The sequence below is a fragment of the Xenopus laevis genome, chromosome 7S (genome assembly GCF_017654675.1).
Source record: "Xenopus laevis strain J_2021 chromosome 7S, Xenopus_laevis_v10.1, whole genome shotgun sequence".
Taxonomy (NCBI): domain Eukaryota; kingdom Metazoa; phylum Chordata; class Amphibia; order Anura; family Pipidae; genus Xenopus; species Xenopus laevis.
Window position 1 is genome coordinate 40241545 of NC_054384.1, and position 24619 is coordinate 40266163.

A 24619-nucleotide genomic window follows, 5' to 3' on the forward strand; every position below is an offset into this window, starting at 1 on the left:
TCATTTTATTGCTACAGTTAGGTGCAGGGTATCAGAGCAAGCATGCTTAGAATAGTGTGAGTGCATGGATACTGGAGTTAGAAACCTGTAGCCTGAACAATGCACTGCACAAGTATATCTCCCTTGGTTCAGACATCGAGGAAGGGCAGACTAGCCAAAATAAGAAGATGAGCTAAGGAAAGTGGACATACAGTATCTTAAACACAAGGAAAATCACCAGGGGTACCAATTTGTTAGGCATTCCCCAGTTGTGCTAGTTGTTAACATTCTACCCCAGGACGGTGTTGTTTCCCTGGGTGGGCACATGTGCAGTAAAGAAACTTTTTCGGAGATATCGCCACTGCAAACCCGCTTGAATCATCCCAGGGGAAGCCTAGGATCCTGTAAATAGATAGTGGTGACTTGGTTTGTACAAAAGTACCCTGGTCCAGAGTATTTCTTGTGATGAAAGTAGAGTACCAACCCCGCTTAAGTAATTGATTATAACTGGGGTCAACATATTGAGCAGTGATTTTAATCTTTCTTCTTTTCTAAGTGGCATAGGACTAAAATATATAAGAAGTGGCACAGCAGCCGTATGAATTGAAGTCAACTTAACAGTATTATTGGGTTCTTCTAACAGTGTGCTTGGTAGGCTTTTTCGTAACTCAGTTTTAGCATAAATTCCCTATAGAATGCATAGTGAATTAGATGAAACAGAGTATAGGACTAGCCATACCATAGATGAATTTGATGGAGTTGGCCACCTTAAATATATTGCAATATGATATGAATGGGAATGGATTGGAAGATGTCTTGATGTCCTTTAATATATTCATAAGGGTAAGCTGTGGCTCTATATTTTGTTGCTAGTACCTAATAAAATAATAACATTATCAATAAATTCTATTCACAAATATAATAGCAGTGATAAAAGGTTTATAATAGCAGTGATAAACAGGATTATATACTTGGTTAGATGCCCCTACTCCCAACCCTGATATGGATTTACCTATTCTGAATACATTATACATATCACAAAGTCATAATTTATTGAATACATCATGACATTTACCATAATTATTATTTATTTTAGAGGAAACAAGGAAGCCATGCATTGACGCTGGCCTAGTCATGGTCTTGGCTCCTCTTTTGGCAAGATCAGACGAGGAGTTGCTTCTGCAAGCTGGCAGAGCGATTGGCCGAATCTGCTATGACAACAGTAAGCATTAGATTTAGATGCTGTAGCACGTAGTCATTCACATTTATTTTTTTAAAAGATTTAAATGAAAACATCTTTATAGAACAATTAACTAAATGTTCTGTTAGGCCAATGAGAATTGCAGCTTGCCAACAACATGAACCACTCAGCAAGTTTGGGATGCAATGGTTTTGTAGGACGAGAAAGTGCAGCTAAAATAAAAAGAAGCAAAACATGGCTGATGCTGATATTTTTTTTTCTTTCTTATATTCTTTCTAGGTGACATACAAGAGCACTTGATTAAACTAGATGTGATCACGTCATTGGTCCGAATTTTAATTGATTATCCTGAGAATGATCCACTGGTGCGTGTGTGTCTGCTCGCCTTATCCAACCTGGCTGACCTAGGTTAGAGTTTTTATAAGCTGTACACTAAATGAATATTCATGAAGATAGGTCTCTTCATAGGTCATGCTACTTATCTAAAAAATTAATATGCAACTGGGAAGACAAAAATATACCAGTGGCAGCCAATGACTGTGTATAACTGTAATTCACAACTTTAAAAGAACAGTAACACCGAAAATGTAATGTGTTTTAAAAGAATGACAATATAAGTGTTTTGATACCTCAATGAGTCTGTGACTGCGCAGTTTATCAGGAGTTTAAAAAACCTAAAGGCATAAAGACTAAAAAGCAGTTTTTTAGGAATTGTACTTGGGAGACTGTAAGCATGAGTTCCAGTGGGTTTGCCGGTGTGTGTCTTGTCACATGTATCTGATGTTGGAGTAGCAGTTCCATGCAGTATTTACATGTGAGAGATGCAGGTGGGTTTTTTTTATCTTGGAATCTGAATTACAGACTCTAAGGGGCAGATTCAATAAAGGTCACATTGTCACCAGCGACCGCTTCACACACATTGCACTACTTCACCAGGCCCAAAAGCGCTACCACAATGCTGATTCACTAATATGCGAAGTTGTGCCCTGGGCGCTGGCGACTTTTCGCTAGCGTTACTTCTGCAGTGTGAGCATTTAATAGCAAAAATGCGCTAGAGTTCGTTTGTGCCTAGTGAAAATTTTCTAGTGATCTTGCGCTATGGTCAATTTGCATACAGCGGGTAATTTAAAGTTGTAAGGAGGTCTTTATTATAAATGTTAGTGCAAATGCTTGAAGTTACCACTTTTTATTACAAATGTCCAGGGAACCTTAATAAAGACAAGAGAGTTAATATAATGCCCTACATATGAGCCCATTGTAAAATGAATGTTCCATATGTTATGAAATGTCTGAAGAAAACCAGTTATCCAAAAAAAAAGTTTGTCAGGACTTTTGCAGGCAATTCCGCTTCCAAAAAGAAAACGTCACCAAAATGCATTTTCGGCACACAGGATATGATGTAAGTGACAGAAGATTGAGGAAGATGTAAATTCTTTTTTGCACTTCACCTGGTCTGAGGTGGCAAAGTCAACTCTGGTAATGTTTAGTAAAATTCGCCCTTTACTGAATTTGGGGAGTAACGACCTTTTGCCAGCCAAAGTGACCTGTCGATAGAGTGCGAATGAATTCTAGCAATGGTCTCTTTCCCTAGCCTGTTAGTGAATTGACAAGGTCACTGCGGATGTTAATACTGGCGAAAAGTCGCTAGTGTTTTAGTGAATCTGGCCCTAAGGGTGGAATTTGCAGCACTGATGGCAGGGGAAAATGTGTGGGAGGAAAGGAGGCTCACAGAGCAACCACTGGCAGCAGCCAGTGTAGTGGAGGGTGGAGAAGAGGTTAATGAGGGAGACAGGCTTGTGAAGAGGGGAAGTAGTAGACGGAAGTATAGGAGGGCTGATCCACAGTTAGTCCAAAGCAACAAATTCACCATTTTGGCAGCAGATGCTGAGGAGGACAGCTCTGAACTGGTGTGTATGGATCAGGCTGACTCTCAGAGCACCCTGGGAGGAAGTGTCTCTAATATGGGCAGTGAGGGGAGTGTGAGTAAGGAAATACAGGTTTTAGTTATATGGGATTCAATAATTAGAAAGGTGGAAAGGGTAATCTGTTGTAAGGACCCAACATGCTGTTTGCCTGGTGCTAGGGTTCGGCATGTGGTGGAACTAGTGGACAGGTTATTGGGAGGGGCTGGGGAAGACCTGGCAGTTTTGGTACACATAGGAAACCAATGAATGAAGTTAGAGATGGGGGTAAGGTCCTAAAGAATGATTTTAAAAAACTAGGTGAAAAGTTGAGGGTGAGGACTTCCAAGAGATATTACCTGTGCCACGAGACGTAGAAGAAGAAGACAGCGGATGCTAAGGGAAATGAATGTGTGGCTGAGAGATTGATGTAGGGAGGAGGGCTTTGAGTTTTTGGAGAACAATGGCCAGATTCAGTTAGATGACAAAAATGTATCTTGTAATTCAATTCCAGATTTTCACATAGACTTTAATGGAGTTTCCCTGTACAAACCATGAGATACGTTTTTCTCATTGACCTGAATCTGGTCCAATGTTTGAAAACTGTCAAACATCTTAGAAGTATTCAGAAAAAAATAATACCAGCTGTCAGATCACAAAAAGGACATGTACAATAACCAAATGTACCCTCCAAATGTATATCATAGTGGGATCCAATGGGCTAATGACACAAATGATGAAACAGCATACAATGCTTGGGGTCATTTAATAGATCAAGTTTAGTAACGCAGCAGGTAGCATTTACTCTACCTGTTTGAAAGCTAACATTTGATTGGCCTAGTTATGTCTCTATATACAGCCCTGCGAAATATGTTAGGTGATATATAAATACATGTTAATAATAATATGATGTCAGAAATGGGATATATAAAGTAATAAATTACAGGACATTACACTAACATAAATAATGGTTCTGTGCTAGGACAAAAGTATTTGTATATGTTACAGGAAATTAAAAATTTCTCATTTTGCCTCCTGCTAAGAAATCTTCTCTCATTCCTGTAGCAGAAAGATTTGCAACTCAAATCATTTAAAAACACAGTTGTGACACTGCAATAAATGATCCATAAGGGGGTTATTTATCAAAATCTGATTGTTTCTGATGTTTTAAGTTAAAAAAGTTAGACCAAACTAGAATCCACGATTTGACCTTATTTATCATTGAAAAAAAACTTGATAAAATCAGTTCAGAAAAAACTCGAAAAAATTGGGTTTTTGCGAAACACCCCCCCCCACACACAATTTTTGGGGGTTTATGCCCAAATCACTGAAATTTTTCATGAAATCGCTTGAAACTCCTGAAACTCAGAACAGACCATGATATCTTCAAATTTTAAATGGGACCTTTGCCATTGACTTCTACAGGATCCCGACAGCTTGGAGATTGAGTATTTTCGGATTCGGACATTTAGCAGCCTCGGTATAATAAATGAAAGGGGTTTTTTTCACACAAAAAAATAGAGTTTTTTCGTTTTTTTGGCATTCAGACTTAATATATAACCCCCTTATAGTACAAGCGCTCTCAGTATTGTACTGTATATACATCACCTATGCGATTTCTAAATGCACCACAAGATGTCACTGTAATATGTATATTATAAAATTCGCAAAAAAAAATAATTGAATAACTTCCATTATTAACTATGTAATTTTTTTTTACTGTTTAAAATATTACTTGCTCTGGCAAGGTAAACTAACCAGAATCCACAGAGTCCTCTATACAAATATTCACCCAGGCTAAATAGGGCTAATTAAGTCCTTACAATCCAAAATTATATTCAGATCTGCAGGGCTCTCAGTATTCATTCAGCTGCTGTATCCTTGTATTAGTCTACGGCACAGCTTTTGTTCTAGAAAATGTACTGCTTTCTTCAGAGCATGCAGTAACAAAAGGGATCAGCATTGACTGAGGATTCTAACAAGGCGAGGCACCTGAGAAAATGGACTGCACAAATTGCAAATTTCTCAGGTGCAAGAGAAAACGTTCAGCACAAGTGGGAATGATTAACATAGGAACCATTATCTGGAAAACTAGTATAAGGCTATAGTAAATTGAGTGGCTCTGTTACTCTAGTAGCTTTACTAGTAGCTTTACCCTCATATTTGCTCCCGATGAGACCTTGATTCTCAGGGGATCAGCCCTCGCAACGTTATGGAGGCAGGGTGTTGTGCAACTAGAACTGTGTGCAATGCTCAGTAATTGATCGCCAGAGGTTCTTGTCACTTAAAGGAAAACTATACCCCCCAAACAATGTAGGTCTCTATAAAAAGATATTGCATAAAACAGCTCATATGTAAAATCCTGCTTCATGTAAATAAACCATTTTCATAATAATATACTTTTCTAGTAGAATGTGCCAATGGGTAATCATAAATAGAAAATTGCCATTTTAAAAAATAAGGGCCGCCCCCTGGGATCGTAGGATTCACTGTACTCACAAACATACCAACAAACTATACTTGTTAGGTCACATGAGCCAATTAACAGACAGAGTTGTGTCTTTTCCTTCCACACTTCTTCCTGTTACAGTTAGAGTTGAAGTATTGCTCGTCAGGTGATCTCTGAGGCAGCACACAGACCATCACGAAATGGTGGCTCAAGGCAAGAGATGTAAAAGGGCAATATTTACTTAAATATATATTCCAGTTTGGTAAGATTCTTTAATATGCCACTTAATATGATATGAACTATCTGTTGCTTAAGTGTTCATTTTGGGGGTATAGTTTTCCTTTAACCATAGAACTGATTTATTAACACAAATCCACATGGGATAATAGAGCAATAATACAAAGCATAGTCATTGAAAAGTAGTCAGTGTATACTCACAATAATGACCGACAGAAGAGTCTTCCCTGTAAAAATGCTTGAGAGGGGAATATCAGTCTACCCAGAGTTTCTCCTGTTTCCTCTGAGAACACCTCTTATGTGGAACCCAGGTGGGCTCTAAGTCCCTATTACCTGTCTCTGGGTCCCTGACTAGGCAACAATGCCCTTGGGATCTAATCCCTTCTATTACTCCTCGATGGAGCCCACAGCTGCTCAATATAGGTAGCCCTAACCCTGACTGGCTCTACTAGGGAGACTATTACAGGGTCTAGCTAGCCCTTACTAGTCCTAAACTAATGAGGACTCCACATATGACTCCAATTCACTTAGTCACTGCAGAAGCCTCTGGCCTCTCTCTCTCTAAGACATGTCAAGCTCAAGATATCATAGACAGCTCAAACACATACCTTGCACACGCTGTGCCTTTTCTGGCTGTCTAATCTTATCCCAGCATGTACCGTGCACCCTAGCCCAGCAGTGCAGAAAAATGTTTTAAAGAAAAGAAAAATTAGAATAAAAATATTAATAGATAAGCCCTAATCACTCTAGGCCCTTAGACTGTAGTATAGAATAGCCTAATTATTAACTCTCCCCTGGTTTTAGCAGAAAAAAATGATCTTATTGTTATCCTTCTTTTTTAAATTAGTATGGTATCATTAAAGGCACTTTCTTATTGTAAATTAAGTCGTGCCTTTTATTTGCCATTAAGGAGAGAGCATTTTATGTGGTCACGTGATTAATTTATTTCTTTTTGTTGCAGACAGTGCTAAGGAGGCTTTGAGCAAAACCAGTATTACCAGGCAGCTAGTAAAGCAGCTGAAGAGAGCAGAAAATCATGAAAGAGTTGAAATTATTATTGAGGTTCTCCAAATGCTGGCAGAAAATGGTATGTGCTTATCACTTTCATTTTAATTAGCCCTTCTCGCATGCTTTGAAGTGTGCTGCCAGTAATGAGCAGTGGGAGCCATCTGAGTAAAGTGCATCAGATGAAAAGTCACGTGCACCAAACAGGACTTTACTGATGGATGAATGCATGGCTTATCTCAACATGAAATGTAGCACAAGCTAACAGCTAAAATGATTTGTTATATATTAGTATCAGAACAGGAAGCAAAATGCACTGCTGCCTCTATCTGCATTTAGTGCTGCATAAAGACAAAATGACAGTTTACATGGATTTAAATCTACCCATGACAAACGGATTTCAGTAACGGTTTCCCATTAACAGAGTTTTTTCTTGTGACTGGGTAATGCCCCCCAAATGTTTTAGCAATCTGCATTGATGTGTTTATTATTATATTATGATTTACATACTAGTATAATGTCAATCAATTCTTGACAGAGCACAGGATCAGGGACATTACTAAGAACAGTGTCAAGTGGGGCAATTAGTGTACATGGTCCTGAAAAGTTTATTTTGAACTACTTTAAATAAAAAATAAATCTGTTTATTTGATGATGCTATATTTTCTATTAAAACATTATATAATATATTTTGGTAGACTGCATTAAATAATATGCTTAGTTTACAGTTAACTGCATTCATACAGTAGTTTTAAAATCTTCATCCTTCATCATTGTAGATGCCCTAAAATTACAACTGGTAGATGCCTCTGTACAGGAGACATTATGTGAAATTATACAGAGATTACAGGACAGCTTTCAGCCAGAGGATATGTGCACAATGAAGTCATCTTCAGATCTTATTGTGTCCCTGCTTCTTGGTGGTAAGATATATAAATAAAAAAAAATGCTAGTATGGGACCTGTTATCCAGAAAGCTTGGGACCTGGGTTTTCCCAGATAAGGGATATGTCTGTAATTTGGCCATTAAATGCCTATTTGCCTCAAATAGGGATTAACTACAGTATGTTTTAGGATAAAGTACAAGGTACTGTATTTTTATTACAGAGAAAAACAAAAGCATTTTAAAGGAGAAGGAAAGGTTAAAACTAAGTAAGCCTTATCAGAAAGGTCCATCTAAATATACCAGTAAACCCCCAAAGTAATGTTGCTCTAAGTCCCCTGTCAAAAGAAACACTGCATTTCTTTCCTTCTATTGTGTACACATGGGCTTCTGTATCAGACTTCCTGCCTTCAGTTTAAACCTCATTGCCCTGGGCAAGAGCATGCTCAGTTTGCTCCTCTTCCCCACCCCTCCCTTCTCTACTGTAATCTGAGCCCAGAGCAGGGAGAGACTCAGGCAGGAAGTGATGTCACACCATGTTAATACTGCAGCTCCTATCCTAAACAAACAGAGAGTTTCTAGAGCTTTTTACTCAGGTATGGTAAAACATTCTACAGAATAAATATAGCATTCTAGCTTGCACTAGTACAGCTAATCTATTGGCAATAAAATGCCTCCGTAGCTTTCCTTCTCCTTTAATTTAATGATTCGATTAAAATTGAGTCTATGGGAGATGGTCTTCCCTTAATTTAAAACTTTCTGGACAACAGGTTTACGGATACCTGTGCTTCATATTCATCTGCACAAGAATATTCGAACGTTTTAAAAACCCCTAGAAAATCAAGGTTACATTGCTACTGTCTTAGATTATATTCCCCACAGGTTCAGAACCCATTGCTTTATTAAGGGATTGGGTCAGTTAGATAAACTTTTATTTCAGATCATAGTTCCAAATGTCAAACTGAGTTGGGCTTTTACTTTACTTAAATGTAATGCTTCACTTATATCGTTTAACAGATGAGTCTATGCAAACACTGTTTGACAATGGAAATGGCATTGTGTACAAGAACATTGTGTTTTGGCTAACGTCACGTCACACTCTCCTTCAGATGACTGGGGCACTCACTATTGCTAACTTTGCAAGAAATGGTAAGTTGCACTTAAGCAGAATGCCATGCATGGGTAAAGCCACATTTATGCAGATAAAATCCTACCAATAAAGTATACCCATATAGCATACTTGGTGTAGCACACAACATGCTACCCTGTGCAGTTTATATCTCCAGTTGGGAGCCAATACTAGATAGATAAATGTAATACCTTTTCCTGAGGCTCATAATAATACCAAAACAACCATAATATCAAGACTCCCCGATCTGATCTACCTGCAGCTAATACTCACTTTGGACTGAGAGGTTTGCCCAAACATTAAATGCTTTTACATGCCAGTGAGACCTCCCAGCCTAAGGCCTTATTAATACCAACTTGTTTTCTCTGGCACTTTGGGTAGCAATGTCCTGACATACAAGAAAAAAAAAAACAATTCTAGTGAAAACCTAATGAAAACCTCCAGTTCAGTGAAGTGTTCACTACTCTACGGCCCTGGTTTTGCAAATTGATTCCTAGCTGAATGTGCGGATGAAAGAATCGCAATATTCCCAAAGTTATTCTTTGCTGGACAATTCAGTTTTAGGGTCAGGGCACACAGGCAGTTTCAGGGAGATTAGTCGCCCGGCAACAAATCTCTTTTTTTGGGCGACTATTCTCCCCTGCCTTCCTGCCGGCTAAAATGCAAATCACCGGCGGGGTAACACTTGGTGTGATTCGTGAATTGCGCCGAGTACCATCCCGCCAGTGATTTGCATTTTAGCCGGCGGGAAGGCAGTTCGGGGAGATTAGTCGCCCCGAAGAAGAGGAGACTTCTCTATATTCGCCGGGTGAGTAGTCTCACTGAATCTGCCTGTGTGCCCTGACCCTTAAAGATGACGTCAGCTTTCACTGACTCACAACTGAATTAAAGTGCATATAGCATATTTCCGTTATATAAATACAGGATACTCATAATTTCCATCTAACAAATGCCCGTAAAAACTACTTTACTAATGTGGTAGTCTTAAGTAAATCTTTCATATACAAACCAAACAGCATTTGAGGCTGCTTAAATTAGAACTAAACCCTAAAAATGAATATGGCTAGAGTTGTCGTATTTTGTATAATAAACCTACTGACTATGCCTAAAGGTTTATTTGTATAACAGGAGTGATTCAGGCTTTCAAAGTTATGCACAGGTTCTTGGATTTTGTTAGAACTGTCAGTGACCAGTAACATAACTAGGTGGGGGCTAGGCCCACATTACTAGGTGGGGGCCCCCCTCCACAGCAAATTTCTTTGCGGCTGCAGCCAGCTACAGCGGGGCGTGATCTGCCAGGGGGCAGTCCCTGGTCCAATTGCACTCCCTGTAGTTACGCCACTGTTAGTGACACTGCATATGCTCTGAGAGGATGTTAAAAAGCTAAACCTAGAGGGTGCCGCAAATCATGCTACAAGGCTGATTAATTAAATTCTGATGCAAACTGCACTGCTTTCTGAGCTGCCATGTGATGCAAATCTAAGTTAATTACTTATCAACCTTATGTAATTTCTATATTCTATACAGTATAAACAATATATTGTAAGACAGTCCTAAGTTCAAGTAACTGACAGCAGCACTGAGCCTGTGCTGTGAATAAGCAGAAAATAATATGGGGAGATATTAGAGGTATATTCAGAGGCAGAGGTCTTCACTCCTATAGTTTGTTGGTAGACGTTTTGCTGATACAGAAGCCTGAAACAAAAGATGCAGATTTTTTAGCCTAATTCTTTGTTAAAGCTTTAGTTCTCCTTGAAGCAGTTCCCTTTCAAAATATCTCAGAAAAACACAACCAGACAATTATTCAATATGTGATTCTGAGTATGGACTCTTTTTATCAGACAGTAACTGTGTTCGTATGGTACAGCTTGGGGTGGTGCACCAGCTACTGGACCTATTGGAACAGCATGTGGAGAATGGAGATGCTGCTGTGCAACATGCTGCACTTAGTGCATTACGGAATCTCGCCATACCAGGTACACTATTGTTTACATTCTTATAATAAAATTCTGTATTTTGTGGTATGGTTGTTACTTAACTACCCCATCATATATTTTTTCCATATAAGTTCTATCGATAAGCACTATGTATGCTGTTTTTGTCACATTAGAGGTACAGATTGCAACTATCATAGATAAACTTGAGATAGACCGATAAATGGTAAATTGATCATTATCTGTGTCTTGGGAGACAGCTCCTTTTTTTCTGGTAATAACTGAATTTTCATCCCAAACTACAGACCATTGCATAAAATTTCCAGATAACAGATATTTCCATAATTTGGATCTTCATACCTTAAGTCTACTTGAAAATCACGTCAACATTAAGTAAACCCAATAGACTGGTTTTGCCTCCAATAAGGATTAATTACATCTTAGTCGGGGTCATGTACAAGGTACTGTTTTATTATTACAGAGAAAAAAGAAATCATTTTTAAAAAATTGGATTATTTGGAAAAAATGGGGTCTATGGGAGATGGGCTATCCATAATTCGAATCTTTCTGGATAATGGGTTTCCAGATATCGGATCACATACCTGTATAATTAACCAGTTTTAAATTACCACAGTATCCTTTTATGGTATATACACGATAATAAGAGTTTAGTAAACTCTTACAATTTCTTTTTATCAACTAAAAATTTGTATATTTTTTATTTGAAAAGGATGTATTTAAAATATGCATTTACAATGATGGAGAAAAACCCTCCCCAGGTGTTGGTATGACTCAACACTGCAGTATTTGCTCTCCTCCAGGCATAGTACATGACTGTGTTACGTGTTCCTGGTTACTTGCTCTGCCCTTTGGCATCTTCAAAACTGTTTCTGTTATAGATGTTTTCAAGGAATGCCCACCATCTCTTTTGGCTACTTTTTAAAACTCGACTCGAATTTGATTCGATTTTTTGGGTCGATCCTATTCACACGAGTTTTGAAAATTCATTTTTTTTAAAACAATTTCGAGGTTGAATTTTAGGTTGAATTTCGAGTTCATGGGAGTTTTTAAAAACTTGACATTTGATAAATGTGCCCATCAGGGACAGAATGTATTAAAATGCCAGTAATTCTGTGCTTTTCTACATTTGTTTTTTTCAAACTTGAATTTTCAAGATCCAATAAAAAAAAATTTGAATAAAAAATTTTGAATTGGAATGAAAAAGTTTAGCAGATAAAATGTGTTTAGTTTCTATAGTGAGTTTTTTTCGTAAATATGCTAGAGAAAAAAATTTGCAATCATAGAAAAAAAAATCAATCACACAATTCTTTTTCTACAATTACAATTTGAAAAACTTGAACTCAAAATCTGCTACATTTTTCAGTTCAGATTTCTCTCTTGTAGTTAATGTTGGTGACAAATTTATCAGGTCTTGAGGAAAACCTCATAAGTCACAAACTGTGCTGTTCCATGATGTGGTCTGTGGCTGATGGGTCAGCACTGGTCCCACATGTGATATCAATGTTACCTTGAAGTCAAATAATTCCTCATTTGGTAAACTGACCAAAGGTGTCTCTTAAGCACATTAAAAACTTGTACACTGTACCATATTTGCTCCAACCTCTACAGTGTTCCATTAGCAATCTGAAAAGACAAAAAGCAGAACAAACAATACTATGCTGCAATAATTGTTTTAATTGCTCATGTTGCTTTTGTTTAGATGAGATCTCATTAATTCAGATTCTATTCAGTACAGAAGACAGAAAATAGGAAGATTCACAGTTTTGCTTAAAATAGATTAGTCATGTGGCATGGGAAAAGCTCACTTATATACAATTCAAAATCAAACAGGAATTAAATTAAGAAATTTAGTATTTTTTAAACTATTTTTCTGCAAGAGATAGTGATTGAAATTTCAGGACAATGTTTGTACTGTCATTTCCTTCAAAGGAATATAAAGGGTTAAATAATATTTTCACATGTATTGATTATTATAAAAGCCGATTAACTAGTTGACAGTCCCAAACTCTATGAAGAGACTGGAGCGGAAAGGAACAAGAGCATTAAAAGAGATTTTCTTCACGTAATTGGTAAAGCTGCAAGCTGGAGTTTTATGCCAGTCATCAATCATATCTAACATAGCAGAAGGACACATGGAATCCATCAATAACCTTATGCAGTGATAATTCCTAAAATCCCTGACAGTTTTGTCACAGAGCTCTGTTCTCAGTATTATGCCTGAGGGAAAATACTGTAAAATGATATATTGAGTAGAGAAGGTCATTGGCTGTATATTTGTTATAATTATAATACTTTGTTTTATAAAGGGTCACGATTTTCTGCAACTCTCTAAATGCTTAAGGGGTTGGGAGCAGACAAGCACTGCAATAAACAGAAATACATCAAGACACAATCAAAGGTCCCTGTACTTGAGAACTTACAATCAATCATCTTCCTTATTACCACTACTAGCAAAAGAAAATAGAAATCACACTAGTTTTAGGGAATAGGCTCGAATTTGACCAAAACATTATAAATTAAACATTAAATTAACTTTAAAGGGATTCTGAAATGCATCAGTTTATAGTGCTGCATTGAAATCTGTTTTTTCAAAAGAGCAAACAGATTTTTTTTTTCATATTAAATTTTGAATTCTGACATGGGGCTAGACATGTTGTTAGTTTCCGAGGTGCCCTCAGCCATGTGACTTGTAATCTGATAAACGTCAGTCACTCTTTACTGCTGCACTACAAGTTGGAATGATATCACCCCCTCTCTTTCCTTGATCAACTGAATAATGGGAAAGTAACTCCCGAACACCACCATTGCTAAAAATGCTCCCATGCCACATCTATTGGTAGATATGAGAACAGCACTCAATAAATCTGTCTAACCCAGGTTGTGACTCCTTTAGTTACACTGAGTAGGAAAAACAATAGCTTGAACTAAACTGAATGCAGTTCCATTGACTCCTTCTAAAAGCACAAGATCAGGCACAATGACCTGAGATGGCTGCATACACACCAATAAAAAGACCAGGTAGATGTTTTCTAGAAAACACTGCAGAAGGCTAATGATGTTACTTACCTAGTGCAAGCTAGGAATGCCTACCTTGGTTGTGAAATCTGTGAACAGCAAACTTTTTTTTTTTGTGTCCTGTTTTTCCAGTGATGAATAAAGTACAGATGCTAAAGGAAGGAGTTGCTGATCGAATTCAGATGCTTTTGAGATCAGAAATGCCTCCAGTGCAGTTTAAACTACTGGGAACTTTGAGGATGCTGACTGATGGACAAGGTACACAAGAACCTGAATACTGTTGATTCACCAACCAAGTAACCATATACCTACAGAATTAACAATACAATTCCAATAAACTGTAGAGGTACAGAGGTGAAATTATTATCATGTTATACGTGTACATATTTTAATACCCAATTGTGAGTAAGGGGGAGGGTGGTCCTACGTGCCTTTTTAAGTGCTTCCCAAAAATTGAACAAATTAGAAATGTTATATTAGTGTAGCCCTGTAGCATGTGATGTTATATTAACTATCACATGTGACAACAGAATCACATGACAGACGCAACTTTAAGCTCCTTTGAGTAGGAAAAAATGGGTTTAGTACAGGGAGCTAGGACACTGCTAATGTTCTTTTGTTTGATCAGTAAATAAATTACTTATGTTTTTAACACACACCAACATACTAATAATGCATTACTCTTAAAGGAAAACTATATCCCCAAAATGAATGCTTGAACAACAGAAGAATCTTATCAAACTGGTATATATATATTTTAGTAAATATTGCCCTTTTACATCTCTTGCCTTGAACAACCATTTCGCAATATTCTTGGTGCTGCTTTAGAGATCACCTGCCCAGAAATACTGCAACTCTAACTGTAACAGGAAGTGTGGCAGCAAAAAACTCTGTCTGTTAATTGACTTATGTGACCTAACAGTTTAGTTTGTTTGTGTGCATCGTGAATCTTACGATCCCAGGGGCAGCCCTTGTTTTTAAAATGGCAGTTTTCCATTTATGATTACCCAACGGCACATACTACTAAAAAAGTATATTATTATGAAAATGGTTTATTTACACTAAGCAGGATTGAGCTGTTTTATGCAATACATTTTTATAGCGACCTAAATAGTTTGAGGGGTATAGTTTTTCTTTAAGCGCACCAGCACACCCTTTGACCTGAAATTTCTTCTGTAACAGTTTGCCACAGCCATAGGCTCCCTAACAAGGTTTACCATAGTCATGGTTTCCAGTTCTGTTCCCGCATTGCTTATCTCACTAATTCTGGAGCAAGTTCCCAAGTATGTGTTTACTATTGTTTCTATTCATCAATAGGAGCTAAAAGCCTGAATTACATAATTAGCATGATATAAAGCCTTAATTAACAGCAGATTCTGAAATTATATTTTCAAAACAAGTAAATTGCTTGTGCAGATGTCCTCTGGTCAAAATAAGTCGTAGTTATACAGAAAAAGCTTCCAATAGACCGATTTGGCTGCTTATTGGCCTGTGCATGGAGCCCAGCAACTGGCCTGCCTAAAAATGTCCAGATATTAATCTGGCAGGTGTGAAAATGTATGAAGCTCAAGTGATCATATCATTGCCCCAGGGCAAGCAATCAGATTAGCCTTATTTGGCTCAGCATCTGGGTCGTCAAATCGGACTCAGGTCCCCTCATTTGATGAAAGGAAGATTTGATGTGTAAAAGTTAATTTCACTTAACAACATTACCCTAACCCTTTACCAAACGCCCCAATCCAATTACCAGCATTTATTTTATGCACTGCTGTGATGGCCAGTTAATATACATACAAACTGATGTTATCATGCAAATACAGTATATAATATACTGTATATCATCTACAGTTGTGTTCAGAATAAAAACAATGAGATTGGAACAACACTACTTAATTTCTTTGAATTAAAAATGCCTTTATTGCATTATTCTCTGGGCATTTTACTGTAATGCTCAGAGAATAATACAATAAAGACATTTTTAATTGAAAGAAATTAAGTAGTGCTGTTCCAATCTCATTGCAGTACACACCAGTGAAAGTGGCTACTGGGGAAATCGGTAATACAATGGAAGTTAGGGACATGTTGTGCTGACTATGATCATAATAATATAATAATAGCAGTCCAACATTACTAACTTGATAAATCACTGTTGTTGGTAGAAATTATATATCTATATGGCAAATAATTTAATAGTAGGTGTAGTAGTGTAATAGAAAACTAACAGACCAAGTAGTCATAACATGCATGCTGATAATTCTGTGTAATTGAAATATTGAGGCTTGTTCCAAATAATAGCAGTATGGAGTTCAACTAGTGATATTATTCTTTCAGTGAAAAAACAGGTGTCAATTAGGGCCCTTATGTAAGAAGGCAGCAAATGCTGTGCATTCTGGTTATAGTCCATTTCTCTTAGTAAAATGGGTTGTTCAGAAGAACAGCATACTTTGATTAAAAAGTTGATTGGAGAGGGGAAACATATAAAATGATTGGCTACTCAGCTAAAATGATCTCAAAAGCTTCAAAATGGCAACCAAAACCTAAAAGATGTGGAAGAAAACAGAAAACTACCATTCAAATTGATAGAATTGCCAGAATGGTAAATACTCAGACAATGATCAGCTCCAGGAAGACCAAAGAAGGTCTAAAGTTTCCTGTGAGTACTGTTACAATTATAAGAAGTATATAAGTGAAGCCAAGCTATCGGCAAGAAGCCCCCACAAAGTCTCATTTTTGCAAAAATGACAGCTGAAGAAGTTCCAATTTTCCCAAGAACACATTGACTGGTCTAATGAGAAATTGTGCAACATTTTGTGCACTGATAAAAGCAAGATTGTTCTTTTTGGGTGTAGGGGTTGCAAACAGTCAGATGACCCCCAAACACTGAATTAAAGCCACAGTACACAGTGAAGATAGTGAAGCATGGTGGTGCAAGCAGCATGATATGGGGATGTTTATCTTACTATGGTGTTGGGCCTATTTATCGCATACCAGAGATTATGGATCAGTTTCAATACATCAAAATACTTGAAGAGGTCATGTTGCCTTATGCCGAAGAGGAAATGCCCTTGAAATGGGTATTTCAACAAGACAAAGACCCCAAACACACCAGTAAATGAGCAACATCTTGGTTTCAGACCAATAAGATAGACGTTTTGGAGTGGCCAGCCCAATCCCCAGATCTTAATCTAATAGAAAACTTGTGGGCTGACATCAAAAATTTAGATTTCTAGGTAAAACCAAGAAATGCAGGTATCAGAAGTTGGTTGACTCTTCAGTTCTCAGAAACAGTGGTTATAGAACTAAATTAGCGATGCACCGAATCCAGGATTCGGTTCGGGATTCTGCCTTTTTCAGCAGGATTTGGCTGAATCCTTCTACCTGGCCGAACTGAATATGTAAATTAGGGGTGGGGAGGGAAATCGCATGACTTTTTGTCACAAAACAAGGAAGTAAAAAATATTCCCACCCCTAATTAGGGTTCGGATTCGGCCGAATCTTTTGTGAAGGATTCGGGGGTTCCACCAAATCCAAAATATTGGATTTGGTGCATCCCTAAACTAAATATTAGTTTAGTGATTCAAAGGAAAGCAAAATCTTGAAACATTTTTCAGTTTATACAGTTAATATGAGTTTGTAAAGAAGAATTCAGACACTGCTATTTTTTGTGTAATATTTCCTTTTCAATTTCTGTAACGGAATAACACAAATTTGATCAATTAGTCTTCATGTTTTGATTTGGAATAGAATGTGCAGTGTTGCCAATGCATTTGCGTGTATGGAAATAAAAGCCAATATAAGGATTATGGGCTTTATTCACTTTTTTTTAAACACACTGCTATTTTTATAAACACAATTGTTACTATGGTTTAACCTGATTTACCTAACACGCATTTTACATTTTTTTATTGGGAAGCTGACACAGCCATGATATTGGGGCAGAATTCCATGATGTTGACTAGACTTGTGCAGTGGTGTGAAACCAAAGATCATGTTGGGGTACGAGGAGAAGCTAACAGGCTTCTGGCATCTCTCCTCCGTTATAGCAAATCACAGGTATGGCATTAGACTTTCTGTGGAGACCCATGCATCTGATTCAACATCCAAAAATACTGCCATGGTCAGTTATTTTGGGGGGTAAAAAACACTTGCAATTTTAAGAAAAAAAATTTAAAGCAGATACAAATTCATTTCTATAAATCGGCAACTACTGTTTACTACCTCCTTCATGTTATGGAGGAATTTCTGCTGTGTTTAAAAGCATTTTTTTATGATAATATATAGTAGGGTTGACTATGGTTTTCTGCATCAAAATATACAGAAAGCCCTGTGCCAATAGGCTGCCATACTGACACATAACATGGCTAATGAACCCTGCATAATAGATAGGGCTATCCTATAGGGCCATATTTCATAAGTTTCTAAAGTCTTGGAAATGCCTATTGATACACCTTAAAATGTTTTCAGCAGAAGTTTGAGGAATGTCATTAGATATTATATATATACAAATTAGATATTATATACAACACTGAGGCAAGGTGCAAACAGCTTTCACTAATAGCCAGGTAGCACTGTCATGCACAACCCTTTAAGACACTAGAATGGAGTGCAAAGAGTTGCATGTGACCAGAAATTGCATGTAGGCAGGTTTTATGTCAACAATTACAGGGAAGTAGTGGCCAGCATATGAAATGTGCATCTAGAGCCCCTTTTTGACATAAACAAAAATAAATGTGCATTTCTTTACAAATAATCATTATATCATATATGATTTTATATTTATATGACTAAAAGGAAAACATTTCTCAACCAACCCTAGGTTGGTAGAGTCATGCACCCGTCCTTCACCTTCTACCCAGAGTATCCTATGAATGTCTAATTGTATTCCATCTTATCTACAGGATGTAGTGAAAGCTGTTCATCGGGCTAGAGGATTGAAGCACCTGGTATCTATGACAACTAGTGAACATGCAATTATGCAGAATGAAGCCCTCGTTGCTCTGGCCATTGCATCTGCAATTAACCTAGGTATTAACAGTGGGACACGAGAGAGAGAGAAGAGAGATTCTCATAGAGAATAGCTTTATTAATATTCCAGGATAGGAATCATTGTTGGCATGTTGATATCAGTGACATAACTAGCGGAGGTTGGGCTCAGGTGCAGGATGTGCACCCAGGGCCCCCTACCCTCCAAACGTGTGGCTGCTTCACGTGCTGCTGATAAATTCCCCCACTCTGCCACCCAGGATATGCTTATCGTGACTCAGAGGGCCCCAAGAGGGTGCTGGCCTGGGTACGTTTGCAACCACCACACCCCTGGTACTTACACAACTGGTTGAAATTTTAGGCTGCTCTGTACTCCATCTGGAGATAAATTTCCATATGCCCCCGAGTCAAATTTACCACCCAAATATAAATCACCACCATCTTAATCCCCTTTCTGATCACGTCCCTCTTTTCTTTTTTCAAACTGAACATGAAACACAAATTATTTCTTTCCTTAAAACACCCATAACTGTTATAAACGCATTTAGAAATCTCAGCTGCAAATCATTTATTGTCTGCCCCACCTCTATGCCATAGACATACAGGAGAGGTAGGTTATTACTTTCACTTTCCATTCTGCACTTCCTTGATGTCACTGGTCTCCCCACATTTCCCCTCCCTCCATACATCTAATTTTGTAACCAGTGTATGGACATGTGCATCAGGTCCCCCATTTTGTCACATAAACAAGATTTTGGGATAATAAAAAAGCTTGCCTTAAGTTTTAATAAAAACGGCACCTGCCCTCTGTCTGTGATTGTGAATTTCCAGGCTAAAGGTTAGACGATTTAAATAATTTATATAGTTTATTTTGCTTGACTAACATGATAAAATAGGATTTGGAATTATTTCTTAGGTTGACTGGCCCCCTTTAAATGTATTTCACCTCTTAATTCAAGGAGGTCTGTAACACATCAGTTTTAATTTTGTGTTGAAGGGTTTTGTAAATGCCCAGAACCTATAAATATTTTTCCAGAGAGAGACCACCAGAGTCTGCTTCCAAAGATAAACTTTCCAGGGTTTGCCGTCATCTGCATCTACATTTACAGTCCTGGGTTGCTCAAGGCCACTTGAGTGCTCAGGCCCTTTTAATCTTGCTACAGCTGAATCCTTGTGTTGCAAGCATTAGAGTGACAAGTCGCTCGAGTTCTACTTCATGTTTTAATTTCAGGACAAAATATTCAGCCTAAATAAGATACTCACCTTGACAACCCTTGCTCCTCTTTGAAAAGATATGATAGCTCTGAAGTCATAACGCAAACATTCATAAATTTATAGTACAGTATATACAATAAAATACATCTGTTGGTTTATGGACTACAATAATAGTATCTTCCACTGAACTGTATGGGTAAGGAGATGCCTGGGTCAGCCCATTTTCAATAATGATTGTTGATAGATGGAATTGTACGGACTGGCACCAGAAGAGGCATGCACAAAGAAATCAAAATAACACACAGTTTATTGATAAGTATAAGGGATACATCTGCATCAATGCTTATGAAAAATTATTTATATTTAAAAAAAATTGATTAGCATTTTGATGTTGATATCACCTTTGTATTCTGTCATTAACAAAACGGTGTATTCAAGCAATAAATCCTGATTTGCAGTAATTACTCTTATCACGTTTTAAGCCTGTTGTAAATGAAGTTACATTTCAAAGATACTGTACATGTTTCAGCTATAATTGCTTCATTAACTATCTGTGTACATATATTATGCCCTTGTGCCTGACTTCATTATGGGACATTTATGTAGCCATTTCATAGAAATAGTACAAATAGTAAAAAAATTAAATTAAAACAATTAACACGATTGGAAATATTCTCAATAATCTAAATTTACCTGCAGAACTAGTAGAAGAGGACTTTAAAGAATCGGAGTTGGTATGTATCTTACACAGAATTCTGGAAGATGAATCGGTGGGTCCAGAGGTGAAGTACAATTCACTGGGTCTGCTGTGCAGCCTCCTAGACTCAGGTATCCAATTATATGCATACTGTATTTAGCAATTTATAGACAGGAGGGTTTATGTATGCAAATAGGTGCTGAATTGTGCAAGAGACCAGGCAGGTCTTTGCTTTGTTTTTAAACCTAGCAACTGGTTGCTATCGGCCATTGCATTTGTGCATCTTTTTTCGAGAATTGACCCCAGTGGCTGATATATTATATATAATAATTTAATAATATGCGTATTAAAAAAAATAAATTCACAAAATTGCTTTTCTAAATGTAAATGAGCGATAGATCATGTATGTTTTAAGTGCTCAGTTTAATAGAATTAATATAGAACCCTTAGGGTTGGACTACACTGGCATTTTTGGCGTGATCCGCAAAAACGCAGACGTCAAGTCGGAGGCGACGGAAACAAGGTATACAAATGTCGGATGAAGTCGCAGCATTGATCCAACACAACACAACTGTCGGATGCAGACGCAATGTCTGCATCCGACAGTCATGTCGCATTGGATCAACGCTGCAACAACATCCGACAATTACTTACCTTATTTCTGTCACATCTGACTTGACGCCTGCGTTTTTGCGCAGCGCGTCTGATCACGCCAAAGACGCCGATGTAGTTCTACCCTTACAGTCCACATAGTGCTGGTCTGATTAGTATTGCATTCAGATATACACTGCTTGGTTACAGAGAATCCAGTCTATCAAATGTGATCTAAATTACAATGCAGATTAGTAAACATTAAACGTTAGCCTGTTTTAAAGTGTTTTTTAAGTATATATTGCACCTCCAATCATTAGGTTAACATGTAATGGCCATACACAGGCAGAGTTAAACTGACTATTTGAGTCCTTTAGACTGATTCAGCAGCTTATCAGCCTGTGTATGGGGCTCTCTGGTAGGGCTACCTGACTGATATTCACAAATCCACCAGATGTCGATTGGGCAGGTTTGCTTTTTATGGTGGATAATGGACCACATTGTATTCTATTACATATGTGAATGAGTACGAAGTGTATATATACAGAGGTTATGTATGAAGTGGTACTAAATCCGGTAAATGAAGTCGACAACTAAAACTGCCTTTGAATTAAGTTTTTCTATTACCACCTCATGAGACATAATTCTGGCAATTTCTTTTTATTTATTTTTTTTTTTTTGTAGATATACATTTTTTTTAATTTGTTTTCTATATAATATTTCACTTCCCTTTCATTTTCAGATGTACTAAGAAGAGACATGGAATTAGTGAACATGAAACAGACTTTGGAGAAGATGTGTGCACACAGCAATAGCAACGTAGTCAAACAAGCCAATACAGTGCTGCAGATACTAACCAGCAGTAGCACACACAGTGGCCATTTCTTTGCATAGTTATCTTCATGTTTTGTCTGTGTCAATACAACATCTAGAAACTCAGCGGATGAATTATAATCACCCTGTAAAATAGTACCTGTGCTTTTAGATTCAACATGTTCCAATATGGGTTACCTACCTGTGTTGCAACCATCTGTTCATGTTTTGTGAGAAGAGGGGAAGGGATGAGGTCTGATGCCTAAGACAGCAACAGACATAAATAATGCCCAGACTATGAGGACACTGACATCATGCCTAGATGAACCAAAGGTCTTTGGTTCACGAATTTCTCAGTGTAAAAATAAAAACTGGATAAATAGATAGGCTGTGCAGAATAAAAATGTTTCTAATATAGTTAGTTAGCCAAAAATGTAATGTATAAAGGCTGGAGTGACTGGGTGTGTAACATAATAGGCAGAACACAACTTCCTGCTTTTCAGCTCTCTTGGTTTCCACTGACTGGTTACCCTGCTTACCAGGCAGTAACCAATCAGTGACTTGAGGGGGGGGGGGTACGCATGGGTCATACCTGTTGCTTTTGAATCTGATCTGCATGCTGAGGATCAATTGCAAACTCACTGAACAGATATGTACCATGTGCCCCCCTTCAAGTCACTGACGAGCTCAGAGTTATAGAGCTGAAAATCAGGACATAGTGTTCTGGCTATTATGTTACACATCCAGTCACTCCAGCCTGTATACATTACATTTTTGGCTAACTAACTATATTATAAACATTTTGCACAGCATATCTATTTACACAGGTTATTATTTTCACACTGAACTATTCCTTTAATGGCTATTTTAACAGCTCAGCATCATTTCGTTTACAAAAATACATTCTGTATACAAAAATATCCCCAGTACAAGGTATGAAAGTATCTCAGGGTACATATGTAACTGTGGCCATATACCATGGTAAAAAAATATATAAAAATAAATTTTTAGTAAATCATTGGAACAAAATCAAGTTTTAGTAAATTGTGGGAACAAGTTTGAGCACAAAGGGATATCATATTAAAAACTTAATTCTGTAAATTTTAACAAGTGTTCTGTCTCACAAATGTATAACATTTACTAGAAAAATTACTTTTGAATATTTCTTCCCAATGCATATGGCCATAATTACATATGCACCCTGAAAGACTAATTCTATGTACTGGTGATATTTTTGTACACAGAATGTATTTTTGTAGATAAATGTAATTGGAACAAATGGCACATGGAGCCCTTGCAGTCACATTAGGAACCTAGGTTTGCTTGCTTATTATTTATCTTCGGTACACCCTATTTAGCATCAACCTAAACTATTTCTCACTTCACCAGCACAAAACAGTGAACATCTTAAAATATATTATTTACGGGCACTAAAATAAAACTGCTCAGCTATGCTGGTTTTAAATAGCCGTTCCTCTCTCTGCTTACCTTACCTACCTGCTCTGCACATGCCTCTGTATTACTGCAGCAGAACATTCTATGCTCTAAGCATTCCACCACTGATTTGATCTGTTCTGCTTAATAGCAGCTTTTTGTCAAGACCAGGTCATTTTCTTTTTTTATCATCTGCAAAAATGTTTGATGGCTACAGAATCTAGCATATTTCTGCACAACAGCTATGGGACCCATTATCCAGAATGCTCGGGACCTGGGGCTTTCCAGATAAAGGATCTTTCCGTAATTTGGATCTTCATAGCTTAAGTCTACTAGAAAATCATGTAAACATTAAATAAACCCAATAGACTGGTTCTGCTTCCAATAAGGATTCATTGTATATTATTTTGGATCATGTACGGTTTTATTATTACAGAGAAAAAGGACATTTTTAAAAAGAAATTGGATTATTTGGATAAAGTGGAGTCTATGGGAGACAGCCTTTCTGTAATTCAGAGCTTTCTGGATAACAGATCCCATACCTGTACTAATTTCTCCACTTCCTTATGGTTTGGCAAGTTTTAAACAACAGTCTGGGTAGAGAAATCAGCAGGATTCAAATTTATCCCAACCCTTACCATTCAGAGAATGTAAACCTTTGGTTTTCATGTTTCCTGTTCTGTACAACAGAAAACATTTTCTTAAGAAGCTATAATGTAAAAATTTAATTGTTTAGGATCAGTCCTTCCATGTGCTGATATGCAAATAACACTTTATTTTAGCTTTTTGTGTAGTGAATCACAGGAATGCACTACAGTACAATGATCCAATAAACTGATCTGAATATGTAATTTTCTTTCTTTTTTTCTATTCCTAGATCATGACTGGTGACTTTTTTTTTTTAAATACTTAAATATAACTTGCTGATTCTGGCTTTAGAAAAGCAAAAGCTTATACGTTTTACTTACCCTTCTCTTCAGAAACAAGCTGAGCCAGAGATGTCCCGAAACAAATTGCTGATAAAATAAGGATGGGTTGCTGCAGAGACTTTATCTTTGCAAATATCTAAAACAAAAGAATAAATATAATAACCAATGTTGTATAGCCATCATTTAAATGTAGCACAGGTATAT

At 37.3% G+C, this 24619-nt stretch overlaps 1 protein-coding gene across 1 annotated transcript in view; it reads left to right on the forward strand.

Moving 5' to 3' along the window:
• The window catches only part of LOC108703389 (rap1 GTPase-GDP dissociation stimulator 1), a 47066-nt gene extending 24590 nt beyond the window's left edge, over positions 1 to 22476 (forward strand). Inside the window, exons 4-14 of the mRNA XM_018239464.2 lie at positions 1076 to 1201; positions 1460 to 1588; positions 6729 to 6854; positions 7552 to 7695; positions 8672 to 8803; positions 10625 to 10759; positions 13886 to 14011; positions 17667 to 17806; positions 18652 to 18778; positions 20651 to 20779; positions 21982 to 22476. Of these exons, the coding sequence (XP_018094953.1) occupies positions 1076 to 1201; positions 1460 to 1588; positions 6729 to 6854; positions 7552 to 7695; positions 8672 to 8803; positions 10625 to 10759; positions 13886 to 14011; positions 17667 to 17806; positions 18652 to 18778; positions 20651 to 20779; positions 21982 to 22133 (1466 nt within the window). The 3' untranslated portion in view covers positions 22134 to 22476. The remainder of the gene's footprint in view (positions 1 to 1075; positions 1202 to 1459; positions 1589 to 6728; positions 6855 to 7551; positions 7696 to 8671; positions 8804 to 10624; positions 10760 to 13885; positions 14012 to 17666; positions 17807 to 18651; positions 18779 to 20650; positions 20780 to 21981) is intronic.
• Positions 22477 to 24619: the final 2143 nt, after the last annotated feature.